General features: G+C 56.3%; 1 protein-coding gene across 12 annotated transcripts; it reads left to right on the top strand.

Annotated features, from left to right (window-relative positions):
* The first annotated feature begins 1833 nt into the window (after positions 1-1833).
* On the top strand, positions 1834-20194 carry SLC22A11 (solute carrier family 22 member 11). 12 transcript variants are annotated; one of them, XM_037840420.1, is made up of 12 exons: positions 1834-2572; positions 3486-3642; positions 4260-4363; positions 8379-8533; positions 8647-8815; positions 11142-11265; positions 13055-13163; positions 16003-16217; positions 17271-17379; positions 18306-18512; positions 18801-18851; positions 19719-20194. In XM_037840420.1, the coding sequence occupies exons 1-12, from the start codon at positions 2171-2173 to the stop codon at positions 19777-19779; spliced, it is 1863 nt and encodes a 620-aa protein (XP_037696348.1). In that variant the 5' UTR covers positions 1834-2170; the 3' UTR covers positions 19780-20194. The 12 variants fall into 12 exon arrangements, with proteins under 12 accessions (XP_037696348.1, XP_037696346.1, XP_037696349.1 ...); XM_037840418.1 differs by having other exon boundaries at positions 3486-3696; XM_037840421.1 differs by having other exon boundaries at positions 3486-3696; positions 13048-13163; positions 16079-16217.
* Positions 20195-21754: the final 1560 nt, after the last annotated feature.

Raw genomic sequence — 21754 nt, 5'->3', positions numbered from 1 at the left:
AGCGGAAATTCAGCTGGAGATTCCGGGAGCCTTCTGGTAAATCCGGGAGGTTTGACCTTCTGCTGTAAGCAAAGCCTAGGGCCTTCACAACAGGCAAAGAGCAAGGAGGAAGAGAGAATGTTTAAAAGCACGTGGAGGAAGGAAGGAGAGAGAACATGTCATCTCCTCCAAGATCTCAGCCTTGGGTGTCAGCAGCAGCCCCTAGCCCAGGGATTCTTAAGAGTCCCAGTGCAGAAGAATCACCCAGAGGCTTATTTTTAAATGCAAATTCCTGGGCCCCACCCAGCTCTGGGGCCCGGGCCCTGGAAACTGCATTCCAGCCCTCTCTCCTATGGGTTCTGATCATGCTAAGGTTTGAAAACACCAACAGGGCACCACTGTCATTTCACAGACCTGAGACCCGGGGTCCAGAGAGGGGAGGTCATTGCTCAAGGTCATGGACTGTGCACCAGGTTCCTTGGCTCTCAGTCTAGGTCTGGCCCTGTCAGGATGGCATTTGCACAAATACAGGAATAAAGGAAGGTCGTTTCCATGTCAAGTTCGTCCTTTGGGCTGGCCGGGGCCTAATTAGCCCCTTTCCTGAGTCCTCTTGAACTGTAGTGTGAGTTGGTTCTCCCCCTCATTCCCTCTCCTTCTGCTGTTTTAAAATTCAGAATGAGTTCCTGCCCGCAGAGACAGAGAGCCGCCAGTCCTGGCCCTGGGATCCTGGCCTGGAATCTCAACTTCCGGCTTCCTGGCTGGGTGCCCTCTCTGGGGAGCTTCTCAAAGTTCAGGGTCCAGACACCCACACCCAGGGCCGCCTCCCAGCACTTCTCAGAACTGCCTTCCCCAGCGGCTCAGCGGCTTCCTTCCCACACCCTGGGAGGTGGCCTCATGCTCCTGACCATGCCCCCAGTGTCCACGAGGTGAGCAGCTGGCAGCTGGCCCGTGCCAGGCTGGAAGCCACACGCAGCTGCTCGGGGGCACTGCAGAGAGCCCAAGCTTCTGTTCCAACAGCAACTCTGCTGTGTGACCTGGGACATGCTGCCTGCCCTCTCTGAGCCTCAGTTTCCAGGTCTGAGGAATGAGCAGCATCTCTCTCCCAGCCTGCTGCGAGGAATGAAAGAGGAGATTGGGTGGCGTGGTCAGCCCAGAGCAGGGCACACAGCAGGCCCTTGGCAGGGGGACTTCACCCCTCCTCATAGGAGCACATTGCTGGGCTGGGGTCCCACGCTGGGTCAGAGCTGAGACTTTACTTACTTCCCTATCCTGCAAGCTTGCTCAGCCCAGGGCTCACGAAGGGCTTCTAACAAATGCCAGGAAGTCGTAGCCATGATTTCCACCCTGGAGTAGCTTACAGTCTAGTAAAGGCAGCCTGGGCCTCGAAATAGAAGCTGCGAGCTGGTCTCCCCAGCACTGCCTGGCAGGAGGTGGCAATGAGGGAGGGGAGAGGTGGACAGTGGGAAGGTCACTGGAAAGGGGTCACGGGCCAGGGACAGCCCTGAACCCACAGCCTCAGGGCAGCAGAACTCCCCAGACCAGTCCCCGGTCCTCCCACCTGTGCTTTGGAGAAATGAACCCAAGATGGGCTGCGGGAGGCCGACTGCTTTCTGGATAAGAGGCCACACGAAGGTCTGAAGGTTCATGATTTGAGAATGAGCCCAGCTGGCCAGCGGGGAGCTCTTGGGCCTAACCAAACCGGCCCTTCCCACCCAGGGGCCCACGCAGAGATTAAACTTTAACGGAGAAAATGGCCAAGTTGATATTTCTTCCAAAACTGTAATTCAGTAACATCATGACGCTGTCCCTTATTAAAATAACATCCGCTTGATCTTTCACTCTTGGGGCTGGAGGTCCAAGAAGACAGCTCAGCCCTCCGGGGGTTCATTTCTGAACAGGAAGCCCCGAACCCAGGGCCCAGTGGGCTCTGTTCTCACTCCCCCATCTCCAGAGAGTTGGGATTTTGCCCCCCTGAAACAGCCAGGAGGAGGAATTTTCCTGAGGCATCGCCAAGCTGTCTTGGGACTGATCCAACCGGTTACTCCCACCACCCTGGCCGGCCAGCGAGTGGGGACGAAAGTCCTGGTGGCCCTGGAGACTGCACCTGCCAGTGAGTCCAAGCAGCAGCCTGGGGCCTCCCCTGCTCGCTTGCTTCCAGGGGACCCCGGTGTGAGTGGCTGCAGCTCCTTCCATGGCGTTCTCTGAGCTCTTGGAGCGAGCCGGGGGCATAGGCCGCTTTCATGTTCTACAGACCGTCACCATCCTCTTTGTCATCATCTTGCTACCCTCCCACATGCTTCTGGAGAACTTCTCGGCCGCCGTGCCCAACCACCGCTGCCGGGCGCCCCTCCTGGACAACAGCACTGCCCAGGCCAGTGTCCCTGGGGCCCTAGGCCCCGAGGCCCTCCTGGAGGTCTCCATCCCTCCGAGCCCCGACCAGCGGCCCCACCGCTGTCTCCGCTTCCGCCACCCGCAGTGGCAGCTGCTGGGCCCCAACGCCTCGGCCACCAACTGGAGCGAGGCTGCCACGGAGCCGTGCATGGACGGCTGGGTCTACGACCGCAGCACCTTCACCTCCACCACCGTGACCGAGGTAAGGGCCTTCCCCGCAGCGTGCACAGCTCACCTCCTACCCCCTGAACAACAGTCACACATCCACGAATGGAGGTGTTGCGTCACCTCCACCACTGCTAATAAATGATATGTTATCCCCTCAATACGTATTTACTGAGTGCTTTCGATATTTCAGATTCTGATCTTGTGCTAGGGTTGCAGGATGGACAAGGAGGCTTCTAGGAACTTAGGTTCTAATGGCCAGTTCAGACTCAGTCAATATGTAAACAGTTAACCAGCAATAAACAGAGCCTTCTAAGGGCCTGACACTGATCCAGATGCTTTCTCGGGGGTCCCAGTCTCACCGCAATCTTATGAGGTGCGTGCTGCTATTATCCCCATTTTATAAGTGAGAAAACAGATGCACAGAGAGGTTGAATAACTTGCCCCAGGACACACAGCTGAAATGTACTGGAACTGGATTCAACCCGGGCAGCTGTTCTACTGTCCTGCCTCGATGCTCCGTGTCGTAAGTGAGCAGGGAGAAAACTGTTCCCTTAGCTGGCGTGGCCTGGGAAGGCCTCTCTGAGTGGGTGACATCTATGCTCAAGTCTGAGTGATGCGAGAGGGAATCGGCCCCGTGGGGATCAGGAGAGAGAGCCCAGCTGGGACAAAGGTCCTGCGTAGGAGCAGAGCGAGGGCCAGCGTGCCTGGGTGCAGAGGGTGAGCGGCCGTGGCCGCAAGAGTTGGGAAGGGGGAGAGGACGGAATCGGGAATCGGGAGCCAGTGGTAAAGAGTGGGGTGGGGAGGTGACAAGATCTGATTTGCACTTCGGTGAGGAATGTCCTTAGGGACACCAGGAGACCCAGGCCCTGTGGCCTCCCAGGCGACAAAGGGGATGGCTGGAGGGGGACCTGGGGTGGCATGGGTGAAGCTGTGAGGTCTCCCCAAAGGACCGACTCGACAGGGAGAGGGGCAGGGGGCACACTCGGGCGATGGATGTTTGGTGCTCAGCCGGAGCCCCTGGAAGGATCACCAGTGGGAGTGCTGCGTCTTCTCCATTCACCCCCAGCCCTGTGAGAGGAGCAGCGCTGTCGCCCCATCACCTGGGTGAGAACACAGACTCAGCCACAGGCAGCAGCAAGTTGACCCAGCTAGTAATCAGTACGGTTAGAATTTAATCCTGCCTGCCACTGCCAGCCACTGCTCCCACTGCCAGGACTGCCCTCCGCTGCCAGCCACTGTCCCCCCACTGCCTGCCACTGTCCCCCCACTGCCAGCCACTGTCCCCACTGCCAGCCACTGTCCCCCCACTGCCAGCCACTGTCTCCACTGCCAGTCACTGTCCCCCCACTGCCAGCCACTGCCCCCCCCACTGCCAGTCACTGTTCCCCCATTGCCAGCCACTGTCCCCACTGCCCGCCACTGTCCCCCCACTGCCAACTACTGCATGGCTGGGCAGCCAGACCCTACCCCGAGCAGCTGTCACACTGTCAGATGCAAAGCCATCCTGTGTCCCTGCCAACCAGAGCTGAGAGCCAGCAGACCCTTTCCATGTGTGTGGCCTGGCACTAGGAATCTGGGGACCCCACGTGGGTGCCCAGAGCCCCAGGACCCAGGCTGACCAGGTGTTCCTGGCTGGGAACTCCCGACCTGACCCCAACTGTGTGCCCCTCCCCAGCATCCCAGCCCCCTCAGCCGGCCTGCCACACCCTCTTCTCTTCCAGTGGGACCTGGTGTGCAGCTCGCAGGCCCTCAAGCCCATGGCCCAGTCCATCTACCTGGCCGGGGTCCTGGTGGGATACGCTGTGTGGGGTCTCCTCTCCTCCCGGTGAGTGTGCCCCCCACCCCAGCTCCCTCTGAACAGAACCCAGCAGTGTGGAGTCAGAGGCACAAGTGTCCAATCCAGGCTCAACCTGGGAGCCAGAGGGTCCCCTCGGAGATGCGTGACCCTCCCATCGCAGCCCCCAAGCAGCGGTGACTCCCACTACTGACATGCGAACCTGGATGCCGCGTTAGCAGTCACCCCGAGAAAGAGATCTGAACGCGCACTTCCTCTGTCCACCACATTCTCTCCTTCGCTTAGTCCACCAGCCTTTGCTGAGCACCTACTGTGTGCCAGACCCACCTTAGACTTTTCTGAGCACCTACTGTGTGCCAGGTCCACCACAGCCTTTGCTGAGCACCTACTGTGTGCCAGCTCCACATAGACTTTACTGAGCACCTACTGTGTTCCAGCTCCACCAGCCTTTGCTGAGCACTTACTGTGTGCCAGGTCCACCACAGCCTTTGCTGAGCACCTACTGTGTGCCAGCTCCACCACTGCCTTTGCTGAGCACCTACTGTCTGCCAGCTCCACCACAACCTTTGCTGAGCGCCTACTGTGTGCCAGGTCCACCAGCCTTTGCTGGGGATCTACTGTGTGCTGGGTCCACCACAGCCTTTGCTGAGCGCCTAGTATGTGCCAGCTCCACCAGCCTTTGCTGAGGATCTATTGTGTGCCAGGTCCACCACAGCCTTTGCTGAGCGCCTAGTGTGTGCCAGATCCACCAGCCTTTTCTGTGCACCTACTGTGTGCCAGGTCCTGGGCCACCTGGCCTGGCCCCTGGGAGCGTACAGCCTGGTAGGGGGGAGCCCGACCTCTTTCCTGTCACTGCTGGTACAAGATGTGCCATGAAGTAGACACACTGCAGCCGCAGGGGCAGTGACACAACCGGGGGGGCTCGGGAGGGCTTCCTGGAGGAAGGGACATCTAAACAGAGACCTCAGGGATGGCCCCCCTTTGAGAATCAGCCAGGCAAAGAGTTGGGGAGGCGGAGAGCATGTCAGGTATGGGCTGCAGCTGAGCCGATGGGCAGTCAAGGGACAATGGGCCTGGAGATAGGGACAAAGTCCGGAATCCAGGGCACCCTCGCTTCCTGGGGTGGCTATAACAAAGCTCCACACCCTGGGTGGCTGGAAAAGACAGAACTGTATGGCCTCTCAGCTGTGGGGGCCTGAAGCCTGGAATCTGTGGGGCAGGGTCCTTCCTTGCCCCCTCCTTGCTCCTGCTGGCGTGCCGGCCACCCGTGGGCTGGGTGGGCTGCATCCCTCGTCACCTGGGTCCGTCTTCTCTCCCCTTCTTATAAGGACACAAGTTGCATTGGATCAGGGTCCAGGCCAATCCGTCTTAATCACATCTTCAAAGACCCTATTCCCAAATGAGGATGGGGGTCAGCACTTGAACCTGATGTCTTTTGAGGGGACATGAGTCATCCCACAACTGGGACCTTTGCAGCCGAGTTAGGACATTCTCCTCTCTCTGTAAGACCCCACCCCTGTGCTCAGCTTGTGATCTCACCTCGTGTGCCCCCAAAAAACAGAAGCCACCGGATGGGAAGACCCATGTGACTTCAGGGGACACTGCAATGCCTGAGCCCAATGCTGGGGCAGGAGAGAGCTGTGGCCGGCTCTCCACGTGCAGCCCGGCCCCTCGCAGCCCCCACCTCCACCACAAGCCCCCCTCTCCCTCCTGCATGTCAGCGTCTCCCCCACCTCTTGCTGTTCCCATCCCCCCAAGGACCTCCCCTCCTTGGTTGGCCTCTGCCCCCATCGGACACTAGTTCCCTGTCACAGTAAAGCCGGCCCCCTCCTCCGTCACCTCCTGCCCACTCGGCTGCCCCCGCCCAGAGAGGGCCCCTGTCCCGGTCGCAGGCCTCCGTCCGCCTGGCCACATCCTCCTTGCACCGTGGCCTCTGCTGCTGCCCCTCTGCCCGTCAGTCCCGAGGCTGTCACTGGATGCTTGGTGTAGCCAAGCAGCCTGCAGGGTGCAGGGGCACCCTCTGTCCACTGCGGAGATGGACGGGGGGGTGGGGAGTGGGGAGGGTGGGAGCCAAGGGCCAGCAGACACCCAAGTGAGTGCTGGAAGGAAACTAAGGCGGGGCGACAGGCTAGCCAGGGACAGGCTGGGCTGGGGACAGGGGCAGCAATAGCCAGGGCGGGTAGGATGTTTCTCTGTCCAAGTGACAGTTAAACCTGCTGAGAAGATGACATCTCCTTGGCATACGGTTGACTCTCGGCCTCCAGGACATCCGCGCCCTGGTTTTCCTCCACCTCCTCATGGCTTCTTCTCCAAGTTCCTCCTGAGGTTGAGAGCCCGGGAATTCGGAGAAGCCCCGGAGCCTCCTGCTCTTTTCCATCTACACTCTCTTGCTTGAAGCACGACTGTCTAATGCTGAGAAACCCTAATTGCGCCCCCCACCCAAGCTTGCAAAGCCAATGGCTGATTCGAGTCTCCATTTGGGTGTCTGGGAGGCACCTCCAGGGCCCAAGCTAAACCACAGACCCTTTGCCCACCCCTGGCAGCCTGCAGGGGCTCTTCCTCCACCCCCAGCCTAGCTCCCTCGCTCCTCCAGCTGCCCCCAGACCTCCCAGGGACCCCAGCCCTGGCCCCTCACAGTCACCCACACCTCCACGCAGCCACGCCCCACCCCATCCGTTCCCCTGCAGCTGAGTCACTTTGCAAACATGTGTGGGTGAACCTGAACCTAGTCCACCCCTGGCCCAACATCCTCCAGCCCCCACTACACTGAGAACAGCAGCCAGTACCCCCTACTGCAGCCCCCCATACCCAGCCCTTCCTGTCCCCCTCCCTGTCCACCCTCCACCCCTATCTGCAGTTGGCCACTGCTCCCCAGCTACATGGACCTCCTCCTTAGAGGGTCCCTGCTCACTGAGACTCCACCAGAAGTCTTCAGCCCAGTGCCACCTCCTCTGGGAGGCCTTCCTACACCACCAAGCTAAAGACCCTGCCCCAGCCTCGGCACCGAAGGCCAGGAGGCCCTGCCACGCCGTCTCAGCACACTGCCTTGCTCCGACAGCCGCATTCCCATGAGAACATCCGCTCCCCGAGGGCAGGGATCTTGGGCCATGTCCCAGCACCCAGGATGCTACTTGGCAGGTAGCAGATGCTCAGTAAATATTTAGGGAACGGATGCACGAATGAATGCTCGAGTGGCTTCCAGACGTTCTCCCAGCAGCGTGTTCAGCGGCCACGAGCACAGGCCCCAGGGTGGACCGTCTGGGTCTGAGTCCCAAACCTGCAGCGCCCTCACTTCCTGAAGGCAGGCTCCTTCACTTCTTGGTGCCTCAGATTCCTTGAGTAATCGGGGGGCTCTGGCATCTGCTCACGGGGGCTGTGTGAGGACAAAATGAGTTAATCCGCCTACACAGCTTGGAAGAGGGCCTGGCACGAGTCGCCAGCGCTTCGGGCTGGAGTTGTGGCATCATTATTCTACATGTTATGAATAGTAGCCCCAGCAGCAGGGGGGAGGCCCGGCCCAGCCTGCAACTTTCAGAGGCTCCACCCAGCCGTGGGGGGACAGCTCGGTCCCCGCAGCTGGCCCCACAGGAGGCCAAGTCGTAGCCAGTCTCTGGCTTCACCCCTGGGGTCCGGGGCGGTGCCCTGGCCCCTGGGTGCTGCTCAGGCAGGTGAGGCCGGGTTTCGCCCGCACATTTCTCCTTGCCGGCCGGCACAGATGCAGCCAGTGGTTCGCGTGAGGCCAGTGTGATGACAGCAGCAGTTGCGGAGAGGCTGAGCCATGTCCCCAAGGTCACCTAGGAGCAGAGCCGAGCCTCCAACCCTGCCCTGCCTGACGCCAAAGCCCACGTTCCCAGCCACGATGCCACGTGGCTGCCAGAGAGCAAGGCGTCTGCCGTTCTTAGACCAAAGTGCTCCGAATGTACCCCCAGAAGCTCAGAGGAGGCACCCCAGGCGCCAGATGCCAGTGCTAGGGCTCTGGGGGGACACGCGCCTCGGCCGGACGCCCACCCTCCCAGGGCCCCACTGTGCTCTTCTCTCCTGACAGGTTGGGGCGGAAGCTGATCCTGAGCTGGTGCTGCCTGCAGGTGGCCGTGGCCAGCACGGGCGTGTCCTTTGCCCCGAACTTCCTCGTCTACTGCGGTCTCCGGTTCGTGAGTGCTGTCGCCGTCGCCGGCATCAGCTTGGTCTCCAGCGTGCTCTGTGAGTGCCCCCCGGGGGTGCCCCCTCGGCCGCTCCTGCCGCGGGGCTGTGGAGGGGCGCTGGGCCCCAAGCAGCTGCCGTGACCTCACCTGCATCACCCCATTGCCTTCCAGTGGTCGAGTGGACCACCACGGGCAGGAGGGCGGTCACCATGGCGGTGCAGGGATGCTGCTACAGCACCGGCCAAATGACCACAGCCGGCCTGGCCTTCGCCCTGCGGGACTGGCGCTCCCTCCAGATGGCCGTGTCGGTGCCCTACTTTGCTTGCTTCCTGGCATCCTGGTGGGTACAGCAGGGGGCTTTTCCCTCGTGGGGCATTGCAGTGCTGGAGCGGGGCCCTCACTCACCACCCTGGCTGGCCACGGGTGCCAAGACTTTGGGAGCCAAAGAAGAGAGAGGGATGAGCTGGGCTGTCGCTTGGCAGAGACGTTCTTTGGGATTCCAAGTTCACGGATGGGCATTTCGGGCAGGGGTCTGGGGCTCGCCTCCAGCCTGGGCAAGGCAGTAACTGGCTGGCACAGCACTGGCTCAGATGATGCTTTTAAAACAGTTCTTTAAAAACATTTTATTTTGAAATAATTTCAAACTTATAGGAAGTTGCAAAAATAATCCAGAAACAATGCACAGAACTCCAATATCCCCCACCAGATATCCAGATTTACCAACAATTAGTGTTTTGCCATGTCATTCTGCCTGTTCGTCTCTCTATCATCTCTCTATTGTCTAAATATTTCAGAGCAGGTTGCATACATCATGCTCCACGAACATTTAACGGTTTAAGAAATTTAACATTGATACAAAGTGCACGGTCTGTATTTCAATGTTTTTCAATTGCCTCCATAGTGGCCTTTTGGGCATTTTCTCCAGGACCATGTATTGCATTGAATTGTCATTGTCTATTTAGTCACCCTCTCTCTTTTTAAATATTGTGGTAACGTATATACAACACAAAATTTCCCAACTCAAACCCCGCCCAAGCACAGCATTCAGCAGCATTTATTACGTTCACGATGTTGTGCTCCCATCAGCACCATTCTTTACCAAAACTTTTCCATCTCCCCGGACAGAGACCCCGCACCCTTTGTGCCTTAACCCCTCGTCCCCCACCCTGGTAACCTGCACTCTATTTTCTGCCTCTGTCAATCAAATGGTGATTTTTTTAAATATTTAAATGTTTGTAACAAGTTGCCAACACTTAAAAATCAGGAGTTCTTTGTTTTGTTTTTAAGTTGTTTCTATCTTCTCCTGAAAATCTGAAAGCCCCAGTGGCAGACCTGGGCCGGAGGTGACCAGTAGCTGCGTCCCTGGTCTCCCAACACCCCTTCCTGCTGTCCCCTGGGCCTGCGCCCAGGCCCGGCTCTTCCCTGACGTTTGCCCCATCCCTCCATCGCCACCAGCCTCACTCCTCCACTTCCCCTGCCCAGCCCGCGGGCATCCAAGTCAGGAACGGCCGTGTTGGAGAAGTAAATGTATCTCTCTCACTGTTGTTTTTGGTGCTGCAAAATCCCTGAGGTCCGGAAAACACCTGCCTGGGGGTGGGGAGAGAGGGGCAGAGAAAGAGACACAGGGAAGCAAATGAAAATTAGTGTCCCCATCAGTTGTCTCGTGCCTGTGAGCCAGGGCCAAGCAGACCTAGACCCAGAGAAGTCTTCTTTGAGGACTTATGGGATCACAAGGGCTCATTCATTTGTCCCCAAATATTTGCTGAGCACCTGCTCCGTGCCAGCTGTGGGCTTTGGCCTCCGGGATACACTGATGAATGAAACAAAGAGCCCTCGTTACATGGAGTTTACATTGTATAGACAGAATATTGTATACCTACAAGGCCACCCATGTCACACCTACTGGGTGCATGGTGGGTGCTGATCATGTCACCGGATGTTTTAGAAACACATTCTCTAGTGAGGAAGTTATTATCATTGCCGCTATTTTCAGGTGAGGGGCTGAGGCACAGAGAGGGTAAATAACTTACCCCAGCACACACAGCAGGTGAGTGCCGGAAGCAGGATTTGAACCCAGGCAGGCCGGCTCTCCTAACCACCAGGTCAGCCTGCCTCCAGATTTCTTCAGCTTCCCTGCAAAGGTGGCTGAGCCCCAGGAGGCTGGGCAAACTCTGCCCCCTTCACCAGAGAGATGTCTCTCCCCACCCATCTGCCCCTGAGGCTGGGAAGAAACAGGTTGGTTTTATAAAATCTCTTGGTTCTGGCTAGAGATGTTTTAAATGTGCTTTAAAAAAACAAAATCCAGGACCATTTGACCTTTCTGTCACAGAAATGGTCCCAGAATCAAGGAGAAGTGGCCACTCTGGGGACGCCCCGTGCCCAGCAGCCTGTGCACCGACTGTACGAGCTTGGCAGACGGGGAAACCAGGTGGGGTGGCACAGGGCAGGAGGGGGCAGCCAGGCACCGGGGCTCATCTTTATTCCGAAGCCGCCGTCTCCCCACCTGGCATTAGCAGCAAAGCGGGAGAAGCACTGCCTTGGCTTCACTCCCCCAGCAGCTGGAGGGCCCGCTGCCCACCACCACCTCCCTCCTTCCCCGACCTGGGGGAGCTCACGGTAGGCAGGAAGAAAGCCAAGACCCAGCCAAACACCTGCTTCTTTAACAGGTGGCTGCCGGAATCCGCCCGGTGGCTGATTATTACGGGCAAACCAGACCAAGGGCTTCGGGAACTCAGAAAGGTGGCGAGGATAAATGGCCACAAGGAAGCCAAAAAGACACTGACCATAGAGGTGAGATGCAGCCATGTGGGACCCGGGGTGTGGGACCTGGCCACTAATGTATTATCATCACCACCACCAAGACCCACTCCACCGTCACCTCCATCCACACAACCAGTAGCATCACCAACATCACCACCAGCATCTCTACAAAACTCCAAACCACCACCATCAGCTTCACCACCATCTCCACCACCACCATCTCTACACAAACACCATCACCATCACCTCCACCACCACCATCAGCTTCACCACCATCACCTCCACCACCATCATCTCTACACAAACACCATCACCATCACCTCCACCACCACCATCACCTCCACCACCATCATCTCTACACAAACACTATCACCATCACCTCCACCACCACCGTCTCTACACAATCACCATCACCATCACCACCACCACCACCATCTCTACACAATTACCATCACCTCCACCACCACCGTCTCTACACAATCACCGTCACCATCACCTCCACCACCACTGTCTCTACACAATCACCATCACCATCACCTCACCACCACCGTCTCTACACAAACACCATCACCATCACCTCACCACCACCGTCTCTACACAAACACCATCACCATCACCTCACCACCACCGTCTCTACACAAACACCATCACCATCACCTCCACCACCACCGTCTCTACACAAACACCATCACCATCACCTCCAACACCACCATCTCTACACAATCACCATCACCATCACCTCCACCACCATCTCTACACAAACACCATCACCATCACCAGTAACATTACCACCATTTTCAGTGCCACCATCACCAGTACCACAGCCACCTGCACCTCCACCATCTCCTTCACCACCATCACCATCACAATCATCACCACCTCGACAAACACCAACACTGCAGTCACCTTCATTTTCATCCCCAAACAACACTGTCATCATCAACACCACTAATAGCATCACCCAAATCACCCGTCACCCCCAACATCACCATCACCACCAGCATTACAACTGTTCACACTCCCACCAAAACCACTATCACTATTACCTTCTCCACCAGCACCGCCATCAGAATCACCACCACCCCCAGCATCTCTACAAAGCACCATCACCTTCATGACCGTCACTACCATCACCAACAACTCCACCACTCCCACCATCACCACCACTGGCATCTCCACCACCAGTCACCACAAGATCACATTATCCACGCCAACGCTACCACCACCCGCATCACCACCTCTCTTACCCACCACCTCCACACATATATACTGCTCACTCACCTCAGGGGGCTTCTTGGCACCCTTGGAGAAGTAGGGCACAGTCATCTGATGGTAGCTATTCTAAGGCAGCAGGCTGGAGGAGGTGGTGCCAGAGATCAGAGGCCCAGAACTCCCTAGGGGTGGGAAAATCCAGGAAGGCTTCCAGGAGGAGGCAAGCTAGAGCTGATCAGGATGTCGTTGACAGGGCGCAGAGGCAGGGAGCAGTGCTCCAGTGAATATGGGAAATTCAGGCACAGCAAGGAGACAGATTGGGCGGGGGGGGGGGGTTGTGTTGCAGCTTTGTTGCGTGCCTGTCAAGCAGCATCATCCCGCAGCCTGCAGCAGAGGGTCGGAGCTGGGACATGACCCTCCCTCTCGGCTCCGGGTAGGTGGACCAGGTCTGTAGAAGGGAGCTCGGCCAGGGGGCCAGAGAGAAACCTTTCTGACCCACGTCCACCTCTAAGGCTGCAGTCCCCAGAGCAAGGCCAAGCCAAGCACCCCCATCTCTCTGCCTACCTGGGCCCCCATTCACCGAGCCCCTTCCCCCCGGAGGTGTTAGCATCCAGCATGGAGGAGGAACTGGCCACCGCGAAGACCCAACAGTCTGTGCTGGACCTGTTCCGGGTGCCTGTGCTCCGCTGGAGGACCTACAGTTTGCTGGTGGTGAGGTAAACCATCCTGGCTCAGCCCCTCCTGCAGACAGGGTGGGGTTCTGGGGCAAGGAGAGGGGGTGTCCAGGGGCTAAACAGCATCTGCTGGGCCCATGGAGTGCTGTGCATTGCTGATTGGGACGAGAAGGACCCCCAGTGGGCAGGACTCTGGGCAGGCAGGGGAGGGGTTGTGTGCAGGTGGGGTGTGGAGGTTGGCTTTTGCAGGAGGACAGCGGGAAAGCAGGATCGCATGGTGACCTGGGCAGGGGCCCGGGCTCAGGGCCGAGGGGCCAAACAGTGGCTGGAGGGGACCACTGAGTGGTGGCATCCCAGATGCATCCCAGCAGCACATCCACAGCAGGCTGACCCCGTGCTCTGTATCCACTCACTCCTCCCTGCAACTCCCTGGGGTAGTGCATGTGCGCACCCACTTTACAGATGGGGACACTGAGGCCCAGTGAGGTAAGTAACTCCCCGAGGTGAGAGGGTGAGTCACTAGTTTGCTAATGCTGCGAGAAGGCAAAACACCAGAAATGTATTGGCTTTTATAAAAGGGGATTTATTTGGTTACAAAGTTACAGTCTTAAGGCCATAAAGTGTCCAAGGTAACACATCAGTAATCGGGTACCTTCACTGGAGGATGGCCAATGGTGTCCGGAAAACCTCTGTTAGCTGGGAAGGCACTTGGCAGGCGTCTGCTCCAAAGTTCTGGTTTCAAAATGGCTTTCTCCCTGGATGTTCCTCTCTAGGCCATAGCTCCTCTTCAAAATGTCATTCTTAGTTGCTCTTCAGGCGTTTGTCCTCTCTTAGCTTCTCCGGACCAAAAGTCTGCTTTCAACAGCCATCTTCAAACTGTCTCTCATCTGCAGCTACTCTCTCAGCTACTATGGATTTTTTAAAGTGTCCATCTTGGCTGTACCAAGCTCGCTTCTTCTGTCTGAGCATATATAGTGCTCCAGTAATTTAATTCAGACCCACCCTAAGTGGGCAGGGCCACACCTCCATGGAAATTATCCAATCAGAGTTATCACCCACAGTTGGGTGGGTTGCATCTCCATGGAAGCACTCAGTCAAAAAATCACAATCTAATCAACACTGATAGTTCTGCCCACACAGGATTACATCAAAGATAATGGCGTTTGGGGGACATAATACATTCAAACTGGCACGGCAGCCAAGCAGGGTGTGCACGCTCTGGCCGGGGCTGAGAATTCCCGTGTTTATTCCACAGTCTCTGCCCCCACCCCCAGGCCCTGCCTCGGCACCCAAGGGTGCCCCTTAAAATAAATTCAGCTAAAGCAGCAGCCAAACCAGCATGGTCAAAAGTGAGGACCAGGTTCGACTGGGGCTTTATTTTGAAATGAAAACTAAAGATCAGGCAAATGTTTCTTATATTTTGTATTTAACCACATAGGGGTTATAATGGCAAATATTTGCTAAATGTTAGAGCAAAGAATGGATCTCATGCTTTTTCTTTTCTTTATTAATTTTTTTTTTCTGATAAATTTGAAGGAGTATCTGGTGCTGCAAATGTTCAGGGCCATTTTTTCAAAAACCTAAGGCTTCCCCCTTGCTCCCAGGCCGCCCCTTCATCCTTTGTAATTCACATCACAGGCTTTGACGCAGCCAACCTCGTCTGCTGTCTGTTCTTCAACTCTTAAACCAGTTCTTACCCACCTGACTCTCCAAACACTGGTTCGTGGGCCAAGCCCGTCTCCCAGGCCACTTCCATAAATTTCATGCCACGTGGCGGCTTCTGCACAAATCGCAGTTTTGCTCTGCAGTGGCCTGGCCCCGTGTCGTCGGACACAGCCAGCGGTCGGCCTTCTGCCCACGAGGACACAGAGGGGAAGGGCTGGGCTGTGTGTTGGCAGTGGGGACGGATTTTAAAAGCGGGCAAGAATCATTTTACGTTGTGGCCGATCGTGGATCCAAATTTAACCTCCGAATGGCAGAAATTCAGATGCTGTATGTTCAGCTACTCCGGGTATGTGGTGTGTCGTGTGTGTGTGTGTGTGTGTGTGTGTGTGTGTATTCTCCAGGAAGCAGACTCCGAGATGGAGATTGGTGAGCAGGAAGTTTATTGGGGGGCTTGGAGGGGGGTACTCTTGGGATCAGCTCCAGCGGGGAGGGGGGGGGGGAAGGTGCCAGGGAGATGTCGGGCTGTGACGCAGCCACAGCCAGGTCTCGGCTGGCCCCACAGGAGCCCTGGAGCCGGGGGGCCCCTTCTGTGCCTCTGGCCTGTGTGGACCGGCTGTCAGACATCACCCCCGGGAAAGCCTGGGTTCCCCCAGCTGAGGTGTTGCAGTCCCAGGGGCTGCGGCTCCGACTTCCCATCCTGAAGGGGACTCGGGGCAGTGCAGCCTCAGAGACCCCATCCTCTCATGATCCCCACCCTTCAAGATGAAGATATGGGTGTCTAGAGCAGGTCAGGGACTTGCCCAGGTTCACGGCTGGTTGAGCAGGACCGGGCACGGGGATCAAACCAGACAGGGCCAGAGCCAGCAAGGAAGGGGCAGCGCAGGGCCAGAGAGGGTCAATCTTCTTGGTGGTCAGTGGCCAGGAAGCCTGAGGGGTCACACCCCAGCCCGGTGCAGCCCCCGCCTCCAGGCCCCCGAGCGTAACGATGAGGGGGGCCTCATCCTGCCAGCTCTTTCCTGGGGTGAGCTTGACCTTGGGGAGACGTGTCCTGTATCCTGCAGGCTTCTTGGGGCTCTGGCCATGACCAGCTCAGAGCGGGCAGCCCTCCGGCTTTGGGCTGCACCCTCTCAGGACAGCCCCTGGGCTGGAGGGGAGCTGCAGGGGAGCCCCTCTCCTCTGTGGGGCAGGGGCCTGACTTCCTGGCTTTGCCCTGCAGCTTTGTCCAATTTATGTCCTACTACGGGCTGGTCCTGGACCTGCAGAGCCTGGGAAGGGACATCTTCCTCCTCCAGGTCCTCTTCGGGGCCGTGGACTTCGTGGGCCGGTTCTTTGTCCCCCTCGGGCTTCGCTGCTTCGGCCGCCGCAAGGCCATAGCCAGCGCCCTGTTCCTCAGCGGCGTCTCCATCCTGGCCAACGTCCTGGTACCAGAGGGTGAGGCGGGGGCGGCGGGGCGGTGGGGGGAGAGGGGGGCTGCCCTGCCCCCCCCATGACCCAAGAGTCACCCTAATAACCCAGCTCCCTGTCCGTTTACCTGGTGCCCAAGATCACCCAGTGAGGAAGAACAGAGCCAGGGCTTGCCCCAGACTTGAAGCTGGAGGCTGGTGGGGGAGGGAGTGCCGGGGGGGCTGGGGAGATGCCCCCCCAGCCCCCCCCCCAGCTTGAAGTGAAGCAGGAGAGGCAATATCAATGTGGGGTTTCTTTCCTTCTCTCTTGCTGTGTGCAGAGAGCTGGGCCTCTTTACTATTCTCTTTCCCAATGAGGCTGTCAGGCTCTGGGAAGCTTCTCGGGGTTTCCTTTTATGCTCAAGGGGGGAGACTGCAGGGCGTGTCCAACCAAGGCAGCAGACCCAGGAGGAAGGAGCTGAGAGGGGACCGAAGGCGGGGAGGGGGCTGCGGCCCTTGCAGGCAGCCCCGTGAGGTCCAACTCTGAGCGAGATGTGGAGCTCGGAGACATTTTCCAAGACAAACGCTCCTGGGAACCCACACTTGGCAGGTTATGAGACCCTTTGTGACAATGAGCGGGAAGGGGGAGCTGAGCCCCAGGTCCATGGCAGAGAGTGACCCTGACCACGGCTTCCCAGACAGGCCTCTTTCCATCCACCCCCACGAAAGCCCATGTTCCCCCCAAGAAAGGCTGAGGGGCAGCGAGAAGGCTTCTAGAACCTGGCGTCTCCAGGGTCCCCGGTGTGGGCCTGGGCACGGTCTGGCGCTCTCCTTTGCAGGAACAAGGACACGACAAGCCCTGACCCAGCCAATTCCACCGGGGGCAGGCCTGGGGTGCTGCCCTCAGCTGCCCCTCCCACACCTGGCTCCACCCCTGTGCCCACCTGCCATGACAGCAAATCCTTGGCTGAGCCCCTGCCTGGCCCAGGGCAGACCTGGGTCCAGGCCACGGAAGCCTGGGGGAAACCCGGGCCCTTCATCCTGAGCCGGCCTCGGAGCTGACCAGCCCACCCTCACCCCTTCACCCCTTCCTTTCACCCAGATTTACAGACCCTGCGCGTGGCCTTCGCCGTGCTGGGAAAGGGAGGTTTTGCGATAAACTTCACCTGCTACTCCGTCTACTTATCTGAAGTCTTCCCAACTTCACTGCGGTAGGCTGGGGGGGGGGCAAGGTGAGAAAAAGACACCCCCCCAGGAGGGCCAGTGGGAGGGCAGAGAAGGGCTGGGAGTCTACGGCCACACAGCGGAGTGTCAGTGGAGAGCTGCCGCTGGCCAACGAGGACCTGGACACAAGTCCCACCTGCCTTCCCCCAAAGGCACACGCTGTCCCCAACACACACAAGCAGTAGCAATACCAGAGGGCAACTGGCTCTGTATCTTGAAACCAATTTGAGCCACAGAATCGTCTGTCCAGGTGAAACCTTACAGGAACCCCAAGAGAACACCCAGGAACCCACACCCACTTCCCACTGCCCCCTCCCCACTCCCAAGAGAGCCCGAGTCACCTCCTGGGACCCCGAGGGCTCCATGGAACATAGATGGAAAACCAGGGGTCTAGAGTCAACAGCAGCCCCACATTTTATGGTTGGGTAAACTGAGGCCTGGGGCAGAGAAGGACTTACTCAGTGGAAAGGTGGGACTGGACCCCAGGTCTCCAGGTTCCTAGTCCAGTGTTCTTTCCACATCTTTGGCACACACTCACTGACTCATTTGCTGACTTGTTTCTTCATCTTTTCATTTACTTATTGATACTGTGGATATTATATGAAAAGTCCAAGCTGGGAGCTTGGTGACTTAGCAGGAGCACTGAGGCAAACTCGCAAGTCAGCTAAGACCAGGCAGAATGAGGCAGGTCCCAGAGGGTTCCTCACGAAGGAGGCTGGATGTGCCCAGGAAGCAGATGCCCTCTCTGGGTGGGGGAATCTGGGTGGGCTCCATGGAGGAGGTGGCATCCAGGAAGGCCTCAAGGAGGGCAAGCCCCTCAGCCCGGCATCCTCTGGCCCAGCCAGCCTGCCCCCCGGGACGGCCGTCCCACAGCAGCCGTGACACGGGTCCTGGCCTTCCCCTCTACTCACAGGGTGACAGCCAATGGCCTCCTGCACTCAGTGGGCCGGGCCGGGGCTGTGCTAGGCCCCCTGATCAGGTTGACTGGCCAGACCCTGCCCCTGCTGCCCTCCCTCATCTATGGAATCCTCCCCATCACGTCCGGCTTCATTGTCCTGCTGTTTCTCCCTGAGACCCAGGGCCTTCCCCTCCCCGACACCATACAGGACATGGAGAACCAGTAAGTGAGCCATGGCCACCCCGGGGGTGGGGCTGGGCTTCCAAATGCTCCAGGGTATAGATGCTCTGGGGCTGCAAATGTGGGTGGGGGTCCACCCCGGCCCTGGGCCTGGGGGTGAATGGAACTGGGCGGGTCTTGTCATCATGACAATGCTAGCCATTAAAGTTTGCTGAGCACACACCATGCCCAGGGCAGTGTCCAAGAGGCCATCAAGGCTTGTGTTTCTGATACCATTTCACCTTTACAACCACTCTCTCGGGAAGGCACTATCATTTTCCCCATTTATAGGTGGAAAACTGAGGCTCAGGGAAGAGAAGTGACTTCCTCAAGGTCTCACAGGTAAAAAGTGATTTTACCTTAGGCAGGAAAATGCCATGGGTTCTGCAGCCAGCTTGCCTGGGACTGAATTCCCTGTCTACTCGGGCAAGTTACTTAACCTCTCTTGCCAAAACTGACAGAAGAAGAGACAGAAAGCCTCAAGCGCCCTGGTTAAACCTTCCCACGGAGAATTCCAGACCTAGACAGGGTAACAGATTAACTGTAGAACCAATGGTTCTACTCTCCCTTAGATCCTTGGAGAGAGCAGAAATGAGGGTACATTCCCCAACTTCATTCCCAGAAGCCAGAATCACTTCTCTTTGTGTCAGCTATTTGTAAAATGAGTGTTTAAAAAAAAAAAAAAAAAAAAAAGAGCAGCCTCCCTCATAGAGTTGATTTGAAGTTTAATTGACTTATTATTATTTAAGGCACCTAAAACAACGCCATACCCTCAGCAGTGCCTCCTAAGAGCGGCTGTCGCTTCCTGGATGATGCTATGTTTCTATCCTCTCCGAGCTAGGCAGGAACCAAGGGCATGGCAATAGAAATTATAACACCTGGTACTTAGTGAACTCTGGTTGCTTTAATATATCATCTCATTTAATTGATACAAGGTTCTGTCATCATCCAATTTCCTGTCAAGGAAGTTGAGAGTGCCTAAGAAGTGGGGAAGCTGAGATTTAACTTATTCTTTTACCTCATTAGTATTTATTGAATTCCTACCATTTGCCAGGTCCTGTTCTATGCTATGGGGACAGAGCAGGGAATAAACCCCTAATCTCATAGCACTTACATTCCCATACGACTTGAGCCCGAGTTTGCTTTCCCATGCTCCACATGTACAAACTTTGCGTCACGCATTACTGCTCTCTCTTTTGATTCTTCTAGATCGGGACCAGCCTGGGGCCACCGGAGAGAGGTGGTCATTACAGAAAGCACCTGGCTCTAGGAATGCTGCCTGCAGAGCTCCCTCTGGCTGAAGGCCCCTGGGGAGGGTGCTGCCCTTTCCTCGGCCTCGAGTGTGTGGCTGAGTGAGCAGAACGACTTCAGACTTCTCAAAGCATCACCAGGAGCTGGACGGCGATGGAGTGATACTTCCAACATTGGGAGGGGGTGGAATCCTTAGGAAATGGCTGATTCCAGGTCTGGAGCAGGAAATGTATGTGAGCCTGGAACATTTTGTCAACCAAGAAAGCACAGACCAGTGTGGTTGTGTCAAAAAAGAGGGCTTGGTCAAGAAGAGGGGTGACAATGGGATTGCGAAAGCCATAAGGACCACATTCCACTTTGTCTAGTTTATGGATGGATGAGTAGAAAAATAGGGGAAGGAAACAAACAAACAGACAAAGGTACTTAGTGTTCTTTTTTTACTTCAATTGCTCTTTTTCACTTTAATTATTATTCTTGTTATTTTTGTGTGTGTGCTAATGAAGGTGTCAGGGATTGATTTAGGTGATGAATGTACAACTATGTAATGGTACTGTGAACAATCGAATATATGATTTGTTTTGTATGACTGCGTGGTATGTGAATATATCTCAATAAAATGAAGATAAAAAAAAAAAAAAAGAGGGCTTGAAGAGGCTCCCACAGGTCACAGATGGGATAACCCCTAACGAAATAATGGATCTGGGCAGTGTCATCAATGGCTGCTCACATCACAAAGAGGAACACCTGGTCATTATGCATCTCCTGAGGGTGGCACTCACCAATAGCTTTGAAAGTGTTGCCAAAAAATACAATTTAAATATGAGCAATTTTCTAGGTCCATACTCTGTATAGGAACTGTTTTTTTCACTCCAGAGGCTCACAGAATCTTCTCTTTCTCTTGGTTTCCTATAATTTCTCAGTGACGTGCCTGAACTGGGTCCTTTTCGTCCACTGGCTGAGCACTTGGTGGGATACGACAATCTGCTGGCTCACATCCTTCAGTTCTGAGAAATTTTCTTGAATCATTTCATTGATGATTTTCTTTCCTCCATTTTCTCTATTCTCTTTCGAGTTCCTGTTATTTGGAATTGGACTGGTCATGGTGGGGTACTGGTGACTACTGAACACATTACAGAGTCATTATTTTTCACTGGAAAGACTTTTTTTTTAGGGCTGAGAACATGTCCTGAGTTCAAAATGGCCATGTTAAAATGTCCTTCCCGGGATCTTCTCGCCCAAGTGTCTGGGCTCTGCCCGGACCCACCTGGCCCTGCTAACCCACGTGCTGCACCTGCCCTGCTCCACCCCGACCTGGACCTCCGGCCCTTCCTGCCTCCACACCTTCCTCTGGCTCTGCCCCGGGCCTTCCTTGGTTTGAAAGCACCTTCCTGCTGACCAGCCGCCCTGTTTCTCCTACTCCATCCCTTTTCAGCATCTGTTCCTGTAACTCCTGGCACTTGCTTTCCTCCACTTCTTCCCAAAGGCATTTCAGAGAGACACTTCGTGCACATGCGAACGTTGGAGTTGGTGGGTTCTCACGGATCATCAGCCATATCTGCATTTTCTATAGGAGGAAACTAAGGCCTGAAGAAGGGACAGGGCCTGGCTGGGGGCTTCCCAAGGACAAGGAGTTTGCATTTTCCAGCTGTGAATCCCCAGGGTGTGTACCTGTGGGCCAGGGGAGAGTGCCGGTGTGGGCAGACGGCAATGCCTGCCCCCTCCCCCACTTGACAAACCTGGAAAAATAATGGCGAAAGAATGCCATCAAACTCAGCCTTCCAGAGCACACATGGAAAGGGAAGCCAATCCTAGCGGCATTCTTTGAGACCCAGCCCATGACAGGTTGGGGGCAAAAGAGAGAAACCTTCTGGAATGAAAGGATAATATTTAAAATTTTTTAGGAAAACTATCAGAAATTGTCTTTATGATTTTGGGAAGCAGGGAAAAGGGTTCTTAAATAAGAGGCAGACAACACTAACCTTAAAAGAAGAGAT

Source organism: Choloepus didactylus, chromosome 6 (genome assembly GCF_015220235.1).
Source record: "Choloepus didactylus isolate mChoDid1 chromosome 6, mChoDid1.pri, whole genome shotgun sequence".
Lineage (NCBI taxonomy): Eukaryota > Metazoa > Chordata > Mammalia > Pilosa > Megalonychidae > Choloepus > Choloepus didactylus.
The sequence above is the reverse complement of the archived record's forward strand: the minus strand, read 5'-3'. Positions and strand labels throughout refer to the sequence as shown.

Bases quoted from the DNA above. Each gene is read 5' to 3' on its own strand.
- SLC22A11 (XM_037840418.1), top strand. From the start codon at position 2,171: ATGGCGTTCTCTGAGCTCTTGGAGCGAGCCGGGGGCATAGGCCGCTTT. The intron at 8,534-8,646 runs GTGAGTGCCCCC...ATTGCCTTCCAG, and splicing joins CTTGGTCTCCAGCGTGCTCT to TGGTCGAGTGGACCACCACG. The intron at 8,816-11,141 runs GTGGGTACAGCA...CTTCTTTAACAG, and splicing joins GCTTGCTTCCTGGCATCCTG to GTGGCTGCCGGAATCCGCCC.